At 45.2% G+C, this 13,787-nt stretch overlaps 1 protein-coding gene across 1 annotated transcript in view; it reads right to left on the bottom strand.

Moving 5' to 3' along the window:
• LOC139325441 (transcription initiation factor TFIID subunit 4-like) overlaps positions 1–13,142 on the bottom strand; it is a 45,485-nt gene extending 32,343 nt beyond the window's left edge. The window contains exons 1-2 of the mRNA XM_070955319.1: positions 12,245–13,142; positions 10,394–10,455 (exon numbers count right to left, since the gene is read on the bottom strand). Coding sequence (XP_070811420.1) covers positions 10,394–10,455; positions 12,245–13,142 — 960 coding nt within the window. The remainder of the gene's footprint in view (positions 1–10,393; positions 10,456–12,244) is intronic.
• Between the last annotated feature and the right edge of the window lie 645 nt (positions 13,143–13,787).

The following is a 13,787-nucleotide window of genomic DNA, read 5'->3' as shown; positions in this document are numbered from 1 at the left end:
TTCCAGAGTCTCATCATCTTTTTTATAATATGGTGACTAAAACTGAATGCAATATTCTAAGTGTGGTCTTACTAAGGCTTTATAAAGCAGTACTAATACTTCACGTGCTCTTGATTCTATCTCTCTGTTAATGCAACCTAGGATTGCATTGGCTTTTTTGGCTGCCACCACACACTACTGGGTCATATTTAAGTGATTGTCCACTAGGACTCCAAGATCCCTCTCACAGTTACTGCTATTAAGCCAGGTATCACCTAATCTGTACCTGTACGTTTGATTTTTCTTGCCTAAGTGTAAAACCTTACTTTTCTCTACACTGAATTTCATTTTTTAAAAATAGGGCCCACTGTTAAAATTGGTCAAGATCCACCAGCCTTTCTTCTGGAGTGTTGGCTATTCCAATCAGTTTAATGTCATCTGAAAATTTGATGAGTTCTCCTTCTATTCCCTCATCTAAATCATAATTTAGCCTGGGGGGGGGAGTTAGGTAAGGTCCCTGTCACTGGAGTCACACATCTGATACTCCACCCTCCTGGGGCCTAATGTTTGCATATACCTGGCCCCAGTGGGGAAAACACACATTTTAGCCGGAGGGAAATTAGTAACTTAAAGACAGATTTATTCTTCTTGGGTTTTTTTAAGTGTTCCTTGACTTGCCTCTTTTATTTTAAATTAGAATAGAATAGAATAGAATAGAATAGAATAGAATAGAATAGAATAGAATAGAATAGAATAGAATAGAATAGAATAGAATAGATGGAAGGCCTTTTGGTCCAACCCCCTTCAGACAAATATTTATCCAATCTCTTCTTAAAAATTTCCAGTGTTGGAGCATTTACAACTTTTGGAGGCAAGTTGTTCCACTGATTAATTGTTCTGTCAGGAAATTTCTCCTCAGTTCTAAATTGCTTCTCTCCTTGATTAGTTTCCACCCATTGCTTCTTGTCCTGCCTTCAAGTGCTTGACAGGTCAACCACCCTCTTTTCTGTGAGAGTTCCTCAAATATTGGAACACTGCTATCATGTCACCCCGCCCTAATCCTTTTCATCAAACTAGACATATCCAATTCCAGCAACCGTTCTTCATATGTTTTAGCCTCCAGTCCCCTAATCATCTTTGTTGCTCTTCTCTACACTCTTTCTAGAGTCTCAACATCGTTTTTACATCACTTTTTTTTAAAATACTTTTTAAAAATACTGATGCATCCCAAAGTTGACTCCCAATCTGCACTGAAACCCTTCAAAGGAAAAATATTTTCTTCTCCTTATTAGCAATTGGAGAAATTGTTCTCTAGTAGCAAATGCCTCATTGTGCAAAGGTCTCTGGGGTGAGCAACCGCCTGACATGGCAAGACACCTGCCTGGTGTGGGATTGTGAGGTTGCTTTGTGCTCTGAATGAAAATGGCCTTTAGAAGGGGTTCCCAAAAGACTCTACAACCTGCCTTCCCACTCACCCCTTCCCTCTTCCTGCTTTTTATCCAGGAAGCTAAGCCAACAATCCATTTGTATTTTCAGAGAAGCTGGGACACATTTCTCCTGCTTGAGGTTCCCACTCCATTTTACGAGAGAGGCTTTTATTCTAAAATGTATTTCAAAGAAGGTGCGTTTCCAACAATGCTAAGCAGAGGGAACAGTAGTGGTTTTTAAGCTCTGTGGGAGTTTGGGCGTGCTGGGGTGAACTTGCTAGGAGCATGGAAAGGAGGGCGGCTGCCACGGGGGTGGGGAGAGGCAGGAAAGGGATCTGAAAGAAGAAGGCTTCCTCCATTTCTTCTTCCAGGGTCCTGTTGGAAGAAATATCCTTCTGCGTTCAGCTCCAAGTGGCAAAAAAGACACTGGAAACATGGAGACTGCTTGGAAAGATGGTTTAATGGTGGACAGGATCACATGGTTTGAGTTCCTGAACAGAAAAGGGGCAAGATGCTGAGTGTGCCTTGGTTTTATGCCCTCTCTGAGCTTTGAACTTCCTGGGGCATAGGGAGGGTATCCTGATTGGTTGTCAGACTCCCATGGGGTGGAGGTCTTAGCTAGCCTTGCTGGCTGATGTAATCTTCCCAGGTGCCATGGGGTGAGTTTCTGTTGCTAGATGGGTCCTATTGTGTTGCAGATGATGGTCCATTGACAAAGGTTGGGGGAAAGAGTGAGCTTGGCTGAGGCCTTAATGGCCCATTGACAAAGGTTGGCGGAGGCAGGAAGCTGCTTTGTCTTTAAAACATTTTTCTCCATTTCTCATCCAGGGAAATATAATATTCTGCCTTTTTAATATTTCCTAAAATATTTCATTCTTCTAGGAGAGGAGTGGGTGCTAACTTCCTACAGTCCAAGCTCCAACTGGGGTAACACTGTTTTATTTTAAAGAACTGTTAAATGAGACAGAGTGAAAGGAAGATGAAACTTATAGTGTATAGTGGATATTAATACTCTTCATGGATTCCATCATTTTCAGCTCTGGAGAATCAGGAAATTCAGATGCAGAATTTCACCTATTATTCAACAAACATTCCCAAGTTTGATGTGTTTATATCAGTGGTGAAATCCAAATTTTTTTATTACCGGTTCTGTGGGCGTGGCTTGGTGGGCATGGCAGGGGAAGGATATTGCAAAATCTCCATTCCCACCCTACTCTGGGGCCAGCCAGAGGTGGTATTTGCCAGTTCTCTGAACTGCTCAAAATTTCCACTACTGGTTCTCCAGAACCTGTCAGAACCTGCTGAATTTCACTCCTGGTTTATATGTCTTGCAACAGATCACCTCATGGTGGCTTATTCAGTTTTTAGTTTTATTCCTGAAAGATGCATCACAACCAGGTATTGAATGTTTGGCAAATTGTGAGAAATCTTCATGTAGACAAAATGCATTTCATACAACATGTTTTTTAAAGTATTTCTTGGTTTTTTTTGGGGGGGGGGGAGGAGGGAATATAATTGCTGCAGAAGTGACCTACATACATTTAATAAGAAAGCTGTCAAATCAGAATGTTCTGGAAATTTAGATAAGAGAAGGGTGATCAATTCATGATGAATACGCCTGAAGAGAAACATGATCCATGGTTTCTATAACATTCATGCCACTGGGATAATATTGTGCTTCAAAGGAAATAACCTATTTTCTTTCCAAAGCAGCTACAATTAAAGCTTTCCTGAATTACGGACCAAAATTTCATATAAATATGTAGCTAGCTGGGAACCTAAATTTTATTATTAATAAATAAATCCTGTGAAATATCAGCAGACTCTCTTTGACCTGAAGTTAATTTAGCTTGTTAGTATCATCAGAAAAATCATAACTCATTCTCTTTTGGATTGCTTTTTCCTAGGAAGATTTGAAATTAGTTTCTGTATAAAGTGGGCCAGTCTTGGCAATTGACTTTTCTACAGTACAGAATTACAGGTAGTCCTTGACTTATGACCAAAGTTGGAATCAGAATTTCTGTTCCCAAGCAAGGTGGTTGTTAAGTGACTTGTACCTGATTTTATGACCTTTTTTTTGCCATGGTTGCTAAGTGAATCACTAGCATTGTTAAGGGAATCATGCAGTCATGAAGTGAATTTGGCTTCCCTCCTTTGACTTGCTTGTCAGAACCTGGCTGGGAACAGCATGGATGGTTATTACATGACCCCACGATGCTGCAATTGTCATAAATACATGCCAATTGCCAAGTGTCCAAATTTTTATCATCTGACTATGGGGGGGGGGGTGTATTGTAATGGTCATAAGTGTGAGGACTAGTCGTAAGCCACTTTTCAGTGTTGTTGTAATTTCAAATGATTGCTATAAATGACTATTTATTTTATTTATGTTGTCACGCATAAATAACATAAATAAATAGCAGGTATAAACATAATTTCAATACTAGGAATATTAGGACAAGGACGGTAGGCACGCTGGTGCGCTTATGCACGCCCCTTACAAAGCACTTAGGAATGGGTTGAGGTCAACAGTAGACAGTTTAAGGTTAAAGTTTTGGGGGTTTAGGGAAGAAACTACAGAGTCAGGTAGTGCATTCCAGGTATTGACCACTCTGTTGCTGAAGTCGTATTTTCTGCAATTGAGTTTGGAACAGTTTATCTTGAGTTTGTATCTATTATTTGCTCGTGTATTGTTGCGGTTGAAGCTGAAGTAGTCATTGACAGGAAGGACATTGTGGCAGGTAATTTTATGTACTATGCTTAGGTCAGATTGAAGTCGGCGTAGTTCTAAGTTGTCTAAGCCCAAAATTTGGAGTCTGGTGGCATAAGGTATTTTATTGCAGGTAGAGGAATGGAGGACTTTTCTCGTAAAATATCTCTGGACTCTCTCTGTTGTATTTATGTCCGATATGCAGTGCGGGTTCCAGACAGATGAGCTGTATTCGAGAATTGGTCTAGCAAATGTTTTGTATGCTCTAGTTAGTAGTACAACATTACCAGAGAAGAAGCTATGCAAGATTAAGTTAACAACTCTTAATGCCTTTTTGGTAATGTTGTTACAATGGGCTCTGGCATTTAGATCTTTAGAAATGAGTACTCCAAGGTCCTTGACAGAGTGAGGGTTATCTACAAGGTCATGTCCATCTAATTTGTATTTTATGTTTTGATTTTTTTTTGCCAATGTGCAAGACTAGGTCAAAGACTACCAGTATTCTTCTAATTTTGTTTAATCTTCTTTAAATTAGTTATTAACTGTCCATTGGCATCCTTTAGCACAGGGGTCTCCAACCTTGGCAACTTTAAGACTTGTGGACTTCAACTCCTCAGCCAGCTTTGCTGACTCTGGGAGTTGAAGTCCACAAGTCTTAAAGTTGCCAAGGTTGGAGACCCCTGCTTTAGCATATCAAATTGAGATGGAACTTCCTTCCATGTTTCCTTTTAAGATCTAATGGGAATACTTGTCTTTCAAAGTCTGCTTTCATCTTTGATGACTTTACGGAATTTGTATACCTGCTTGTTAAATTCCTTGTAATGCAGCTCCCTGAAATTATTTCTTCAGTTCCTTCTTGAGATCTTTGTCAGTCTTGATTGCAGCTTCTCCTCCTAACAAGTTTCCCTCCTGTGTTCTGACATCTGGTTTGCTTTCTTCTGTTTTTTTGGTCTTTATCAGTCTATTTTTGCGTTCATCTTTTACTTCTTTGTTTCCTAACACAGTTCCTATGGTTTCCCCATCTATGAAGTTCAGAGTTTTAAAAGTAATTCCTGATGTTCTCCTTGGAAATTATGGGTACATGTTCAAGATGATATCATGGGAGCTGATTGGCTTTTTCTGCTTTGGTATGACATGAGTAGTGTGTGATCTGTTCTACAATCAACCACTGGCCATGTGTTTGCTGTTATATCTAAACTGTTCCATCTCCTTCTACCAATAATATATTCAGTTTATTTTCTGGGTATTCCAGCTAATAATGTCCACACATATAGGTGTCATTTTGATTGTTGGAAGATTGTGTTAGCAATCCAAGAAATCACTGAATTGGCAGAAACTTGTAATTTTTTCTCCTGCTTCCTTTTTGTTTCCATAATTGATCCGATTATGTTTTCGTCCTTAATGTTTCCAATTTCACATCCTAGTCTCAAACTCCAGTCTTACTTACCATGTTCTGTCTATTTCAGACTAAACACGAGCATAAAATTCCTCCTCTTCTGCATTAGCTGTTGGAGCATAAACATAAATCATTCAAAAGGGACAGACATCCAGGTGTTGTGACCCAGGCCCAAGTAGTTACTATTAAATACAAACAGTTTGAAAACAAGCAGACTTTATTAGAACAGCTGAGAATTAACTCATTCTCAGCGTAGTCCAAACTAAATTAAAGCAATTCCTCAGTTTATCTCTGACCTTGGGATAATTAGGCAAACTGCCAAAGGCTTTTCTTGGCAACAGTTCAGGAACAGAAGACGCTGACAAGAAAGAAATACATTCAAACACGAAGCAATTCTCTCAACGTTGTTTTCCAGCAAAGAGGCCAAGAGCCTGTAGGAAGTTAGCACCCACCCCTTTCCTGGAAGAGTGAAATATTTTAGGAAATATAAAAAAGGCAGAATATTATGTTTCCCTGGATGAGAAGTATGAGAAGCATATTTTACAGACAAAGCAGCTCCCACCTTCCTGCCCCCCACCCTTTGTCAATGGGCCATTAAGGCCTGGGCCAGTCTATTCTACATAACAAAGATCTGCCTCCTTCAGGCAGAGCCATAGTAGGAATTGCCAAAGATCCAACAAAGATAGGATTAGCTCTCTACACAATATCAGCAGAAACTCACCACATGTGACCTGGGAAGCACATGTGACCATCAGCCAGCAAGGCCCCCACCCCCTGGGAGTCTGACAACCAATCAGGATACTCTTTTGGGGCCTCAAGAAATGCAGAGCCAGAGAGAGCATAAAAACCCGAGGATTTACTGTATCTGCCCTTTTTCTGTTCAGGAACTCAAGCCATGTGATCCTGTCCACCATTAAACCATCTTTCCAAGCAGTCTCCATGTTTCCAGTGTCTGTTTTCCCTACTTGGAGCAGAACCTAGAAGGATGTTTCTTCCAACAAGCCGTTGCTGGTCTTTTAAGCCTTATGGGAGGGGCCAATCATCTCTTGGCCCTACTCCCGAGTCGTACTCTTTGCTGTAGCTGCTCTTGCCTTCTGGCAGCTCTTCTCATACGTGCACTAGGAACAGGCTCCTCCTGTTCCCCTGCCTGTCTACTGTCAGCCTCTGGAGGCTCCGAAGTCCGCGCATCACTCCCCGATGGCCCTGGCCCCATCTCTGCCTCCGACGCAGAGCCCTCATCTGGGCCTTCCTCAAACTCCAGGACTGGCCCATGTTCTTCCTCAGCCTCATTACTCTCTGACTCCGCTGCCAGCTCCGCAGGCTGCTGGCGGACCACAACACCAGGGAAGGATGGTGGATTGAAGACTGCTGTGCATCAAGCAGAGCCACATTTTACGGTTAAGGACAGGGAGTCGATGAGTAGAATGGCTATTCCAACCCTCTCTGGATAAAAGAGTGGATGCGAGATTGTCCAACCTGTGCTCTGTATGGTTGCTTCTCACGACAAGCCTGCAAGGCAGCAGTCTCAAAGATGATGGGAGAACCAGGAGCCAAGGGAATTCACCATACTTGCTCCAGAGTCTTTCAAAGGAGACAAAGGTTTGCCCTTTCTTTGCTAACCACTTTTGGAAAGTGTGAGTAAACAGCTTTAAAGAAGTTAAGATACTTACAAATCACAAGGGTGGTGTCAGGTGTGCTTCCTTCAAAGTCCAGGAAAGAATAAACCAAACTCCATTATTTATAGAGTAATGTACTTTTACTAGAAAATGAAGTGAATGCAACCAAGGAAAAGCTGAAACTAAAGTAATCCCCTCCCACTGTCCATCATCAATCATCCAATCCAAAGGTCTTCCAGAGGTCAGGTGGAAGCACGTCTGGCATCGTCATCAATCAGGAACGCGGTGACGGTTGACCTGATAGCCACTTCAGAGATTCGGTTTCGTTTCTTCGAAAAAAACCTCCAGCACGCTTCCCCCCCCCCCCAGGGCCCCTAGCTCTCCCCTCCCCATTTCTTCTGGCAGCCAAAGCAGTAAAGGCGGAGGCTGACAGGTGGAACACTGAGTGAGTGCCTTCAATGCTTAATATAGGTCAGTGGTGGGTTGCTACTGGTTGCCACTGGTTCGGGAGAACCGGTAGTCGCAGCAGCGGGAGGCTCCGCCCACCCGCCTGGACGTCATCAAATACGCTCTGCACATGCGCGGAAGTGGTGCGTGCGCAAGCAAACCGGTAGCAAAGGTAAGTGAAACCCACCACTGATCTAGGTAGTCCTTGACTTCCACAACTGAGCCCAAAATTTCTGTTGCTAAATGAGACATTCGTTAAGTGTGTTTTGCCTCACTTTATGACCTTTCTTGACACAATTGTTAAGTGAATCATTGCAGTTGTTAAGTTAGTCACATGGTTGTTAACTGAATCTGGTTTATCCAGAGAACTTTGCTTGTCTGAAAGTCACAAAAGGTGATCACATGACCCCAGGACACTGCAATCGTCATAAATGTGAGTCAGCTACCAATGGTCTGAATTTTGAACATGTGACCATGGGGATGCTGCAATGATCGTAAGTGTGAAAAATGGTCAATAAGCCACTTTTTTTCAGTGAAGTAACTTTGAACAGTCATTAAATGAACTGTTATAGGTCGAGGACTACCTGTATAAAGATGAAGATGCATCTTTATAACTTTTAAGTAGTTAAAATAAACATAGAAAAACAAGTCAAAGTTTTGGCTTTAGAAAGTTTTAAATGGGCTAAAGACTCAGAAAACATTGGAACACTGGACTTTGGACATGGAGATTTTGAAATTAATTTTAAAGAATAAATGAATTTTTTGTAGAAAAGAAAAACTATTTTTTAATATTGGAGACATAACAAAATAAGCAAACTATAATGACGTTCAGAGACATGTTTGAGGAATTGCAGTGGGACTTTGAATCAATAATGTCAGCTATGTTGTATCTTCTTGGGAACAATCTGTTCCTAGATGTTACAGGAAAAAAATATGCAATAAAGTATATCCAAAAACAACATGAACAAGATTTTGCTATTAGATATAAAGAAAAACTGGATGTGACTTCAAAAATTCAGAAATAAAAATTACAATCTCAGATACCATTTGGGATATTTTCCTTTTGCTGGACTTACAAGGGATTTTTTAAAGTTTTGAAGAAATTTGAAACAAGGATCAACAATCATCTGAATGGATGAGAGAGCAGGCAGGAACCTTTTCGTGTAAAAGGAATGAACACAAAGTTGGTTTATTTGACCAGATTAGAAAGGAACTTGTTGCTATTTTGGATAGCTCTATTTTGTGTAGCTCTTTTTAGATTTGCTGACTGTAAAAATATTATGTATTGGACTTGCTTATAGTTAACATGGTGTTTATACTTCCCCCCTTTATATAGTTACTTTATATATATCCTAGTCTGACAGAATGTAAATTAGCTTTGTGACTAACTGTATTTTTACTTACAAGAATTTATTTATTAATTTAAAATATTTATATGGCCACCCATCTTAAGCAGCTCCGGGCTACTCACAACCCTAAAGCAATCATAAAACATTAAAAATACTAAAAAAAAAAACCAAAAAACCCCCCTTGGGTTACCCACAAGCAGTTTCAGTACCCTTCTTAGTTAGAACAATTAATCAGTGGAACAATTTGCCTCTAGAAGTTGTGAATTCTCCAACACTGGAAGTTTTTAAGAAGAAATTGGACACCCATTTGTCTGAAGTGGTGTAGGGTTTCCTGCCTAAGCAGGGGGTTGGACTAGAAGACCTCCAAGGTCCCTTCCAACTCTGTTATTCTATTCTCTATTGTCTTCCCATACCTTCTATCTGTATAAACCCAGTCCCTCAGTAAAAACCCCATCTTGATGACCTTCTGAAAGGTGGGGCCTGTCAAATCACTGGTGGGAGGCTGTTCCACAAGTAGGGGAAGCCACAGAAAAGCCCAATTCTGCGGTCTCATTAGCCGGCAAGTTTTTAGGGAAGGGGCCTGGGGTGTGCCCACTGTATCTGATCAGCTGGATGCTTTAAAGTAGAGGCAGTCCTGCAAATAACCATGTCTCATGGATGCCATCTAGGGCAGCCGTCTCCAACCTTGGCAATTTTAAGCCTGGAGGACTTCAATTCCCAGCTGGCTGGGGAATTCTGGGAGTTGAAGTCCTCCAGGCTTAAAGTTGCCAAGGTTGGAGACTCCTGATCTAGGGCTTTAAAGGTGAAAACCAGCACGTAGAATTGGCCCCAGGAGGAAACTGGGAGCAGTGCATCTCGCACAAAAAGACGTGGGCATTGAACACCATGTGCTTCTTGTAACTTTTGAGCAGTCTCCAAGGGTAACCCCATGCAAAGTGCATTGCAATAGGCTCCCTCTTTCATCCCTTATGTGCCATTAAACAGTAGGCTATAGAGAAAGATTCCTGTCATGAATTATCTTCCTCCTCCCCCCCCATCGCTAAAATGCATCTTTGTATTTCTGTAGGTACCTGGCATCGGTCTATGGGTTGGTTCCAAAAGGAGGAGATTTAAGGACCGACAGAAGGACAAAGTTTTGCTGCTCCTGTGAATCCCTGTATCTCAGGAAGAAAGTCATTTGCTTCTCAACTTGGGAAGATCAGCTGTGTGGGACGATAGACAAGACCAAAAGATCTAGAATCAGTTGGTCTTCAGAAAGTCATCAATGCTTTCCTTGCCACGATTGACCTCCCACGTTTCCCATTGGTCTCCTCTGGCAAGCTTTCCAAACCATTCTTGACGTTGCAATACATATATACATAAAAAAAATAAAGAACATATGATGAGCGGTTGCAGAAACTGGGTCTGCCCAGTCTAATGAAGAGAAGGACTACTGATGATACAATATACAGTAGCAAGTCATCCAGTACTTGAGGGGCTGTCACAGGGAAGAGGGGTGGTGGTGGGGGGTTGGACCTATTCTCCAAAGCACCTGAGAATAAGACAAGAGAAATTTCCTGATGGTGAGAACAATTAACCAGTGGAATAGCTTGTCTTCAGAAGTTGGGGGTGCTCCATCACTGAGGCTTTCAAGAAGAGACTGGACAGCCATTTGTCAGGGATGCTATAAGGGTCTCCTGCTTGAGCAGAGGGATGGACTAGTCCAGGGGTCTCCAACCTTGGCAACTTTAAGCCTGGCGGACTTCCACTCCCAGAATTCCCCAGCCAGCTGGGAGTTGAAGTCCTCCAGGCTTAAAATTGCCAAGGCTGTAGACCGCTGCCGTAGATGGCATCCATGAGACATTTGCAGGACTGCCTCTATTTTAAAGCATCCAGCTGATCAGATACAGCCAGCTGGCTGGGGAATTCTGGGAGTTGAAGTCCGCCAGTCTTAAAGTTGCCAAGGTTGGAGACCCCTGGATTAGAAGACCTCCAAGGTTCTTTCCTACTCTGTTATATTGTTACTATGACAGTACTGTTACTCTCTGGCTTGGGAAAGGCTTGTAAGTATATTTCCTGGATTGGCAGAAAGCCCAAAGAGACACTGGTGGCTTTTTAACAACTGAAACCGCTTCCATTAAGCGGAACGAAACGATTTCTTTTCAACTTGGTGTCTTAATTTAAAAGCAAATATTTTTTTTCAAAAGCAGCGCTTCAGCCCCTGGGCAAGATCAGGGTGTTGGAAGAGGTGCAAGGGGGGCTCCCGGCGCCCTCTGCTCCTTCCCCTGCTGGACTTGGCAGCCCCCCCCCACAATTCCTCCTCTTGGTAAAAGGTCGCCGAAGTCCCCTTTGGGGAGGGGGCATAGTTGATTGTTTTCACTGTCAGGAACTTTCTCCTTAGTTTTAGGTTGGATCTCTCTTTGATTAGCTTCCATCCATTGTTTCTTATCTTGTCTTTGGGTGCTTTGGAAAATAAGCTAACCCCCCTCTTCTTTGTGGCAGCCCTTCAAATATTGGAACACTGCTATCATATCACCTCTGGTCCTTCTTTTCACTGGATTAGCCAAACCCAATCCCTGCAATCATTCATCATATATTTTAGTCTTCGAGCCCTTAATCATCTTAGTTGCTCATCTCTGTCCTTTTTTTCAAAGTCTCAACATCTTTTTTTACAGTTCTACAGAGGAATTATTGAGTCTGTTATCTGCACCTCCATAACTGTCTGGTTTGGTTCTGCAACCCAACAAGACAGACACAGACTTCAGAGGATAATTAGAACCGCAGAAAAAACAATTGCTACCAACTTGCCTTCCATTGAGAACCTGTATACTGCACGAGTCAAAAAGAGGGCTGTGAAAATATCTACAGACCCCTCGCATCCTGGACGTTTCAACTCCGACCCTCAAAACGACCCTCAAAAGCACTGCACACCAGAACAACTAGACACAAGGACAGTTTTTCCCCGAACGCCATCACTCTGCTAAACAAATAATTCCCTCAACACTGTCAAACTATTTACTAAGTCTGCACTACTATTATTTCTCATCGTTCCCACCACCCATCTCCTCCCACTTACAACTGTATGACTGTAACTTTGTTGCTTGGATCCTTACGATTTAGATTGCTATTGTTTCCTGATTGCTTATTTGTACCCAATGACTATCATTAAATGTTGTACCTTATGATTCTTGACAAACTTTTCTTTTATGTATACTGAGAGCGTATGCACCAAGACAAATTCCTTGTGTGTCCAATCACCCTTGGCCAATAAAGAATCCTATAAATGGGTTTTCTATAAATAAATGGGGGTGGTCCCGCAGGAGGCCCCTGGTGTCGGCTACTTTGCGCCACGGTGGCCAGTTGGGGCCGGATCTTGGTTGAGGGCGGCTCTGGGCTCCGCGGGCCCCTCCGTCGGGGCACTGGCGTCTTGGGCCCCGGGCAGGTTCGCGTCTGGGCTCCCCGGGCGCCCGTGGAGAAGCCGGTCCGGCGGAGAGCGGAGCGCAGCGGTCGGGGGGCGTCCCCGCAGGCCGAGCCCGAGGGTCGGCGCTGCCGCTGCTGCCTAGACCGGGCCAGCCGGCCTGCCCTCCTTCCTTCCGGCCGGGGCTGGTCGGCGGGGCTGCGGGCGGGGCGCGGGCCGGCCGTCCCTCCGCGCGGGGCCGGGGGGGCGTGGGCGAGGCGGCGGGGCGGGCGCTGCCTTGGAGCCAGGGAGCGAGCGAAAGGAGCGGAGGGGCGGCCCGGGCGCAGCGGCCATGCCATGCCCGCGCTGAAGCGATGCCTGCCCGGCGCTGCCTCCGGCCGCCGAGAGCGGAGGGCCGCCGGCGCCGCCACAGTCGCCCCGGCCGCGCCTCGCCCGCCGCCGCCGCCTTTTCCTCGGCGGCCCCGGGCTGGCGGCGCTGGTGCCTGCTGTGCTGCCTGCTGGGCGGCGGGCTGGCCGGGGCGAGCGCCACCCCGCGCGGATGCCAGCAGCCCTGCGGGCCCGAGTGTGCCTGCCGCGCCGTGGGCAGCGCCGCCTGCGCCGTCGACTGCGCCGCCCGCGGCTTGGAGCTGCCGCCCGCACCGGCCTGGCCCGCCGGCACCGTCGCGCTGTGAGTACGGCCGGGCGCAGGGAGGGAGGGAGGGAGGGACGGAAGGCTTGGCCTGGCTTCTGCCGCCGCCGCCGCCGCCGCCGCCGTCTTTGGAACTCTCCGCCACTGGAGCCGCCGGTGGAGCGGGGGCGGTCGGCTTCGGGGAAGACTTCATCGCAGGCCTGGTTTGCGCCGAAATGGACCCTCCCCCTCCAGAGGCCGTCTGTCTTGCTCAAGCCAAACTGTAAGGACGGTGGGCAGGGGGCAGCCGCCTGCACGGGTCCCTGGGTCTGAATGGGCTTTTGCCAAGAGGGCCCTTTCCGGTCCTCTGAAAGTTTCCCCGGATTACGGACCTTCCAAGTTAAGTGTCATCCTTGATCTCCAGTTTCTGATTGAGCCAGGAAGATGCTCCCATCCTGACTGTGGCCCTTGGAGAGCGGCCCCTGACTTGGAGGCTCTGCTGTGGAGTTTTTTGCCTCGAATGGTGGCAGAAGTTTGCACACCCACACCCACTCACTGGCTGGAGAAGCCCCCCCCACCCCACCCCCATGAAAGAGCCTGGATGCTTTGAGGAGGGGTAGCCAGGGAGTTTGCCCATCCAGCCTCCCTCAAAGCCCCCAAACCCCTGGACCTCCCCCCCCCCATTTCTTTCCATGAATTCATCTTGGCAGGAAGAAGGCAGCCTTGGTTGAACCTGATGTGGCCCCGGAGTTTCCTTGCTATACCCTGACCCAGTTGGGGAGCCAGGAGAAAACCTTCCCCTTTGCAAAGTGGGGGCTCCTGTCATTCCCAACCCCCCCCACTTGGGGCTACTCAGCCA

This window comes from Pituophis catenifer, unplaced genomic scaffold (genome assembly GCF_029215685.1).
Source record: "Pituophis catenifer annectens isolate HBS135680 unplaced genomic scaffold, rPitCat1.0.hap2 SCAF_16, whole genome shotgun sequence".
NCBI lineage: Eukaryota > Metazoa > Chordata > Lepidosauria > Squamata > Colubridae > Pituophis > Pituophis catenifer.
This window is presented reverse-complemented; position numbering and strand designations above follow the sequence as displayed.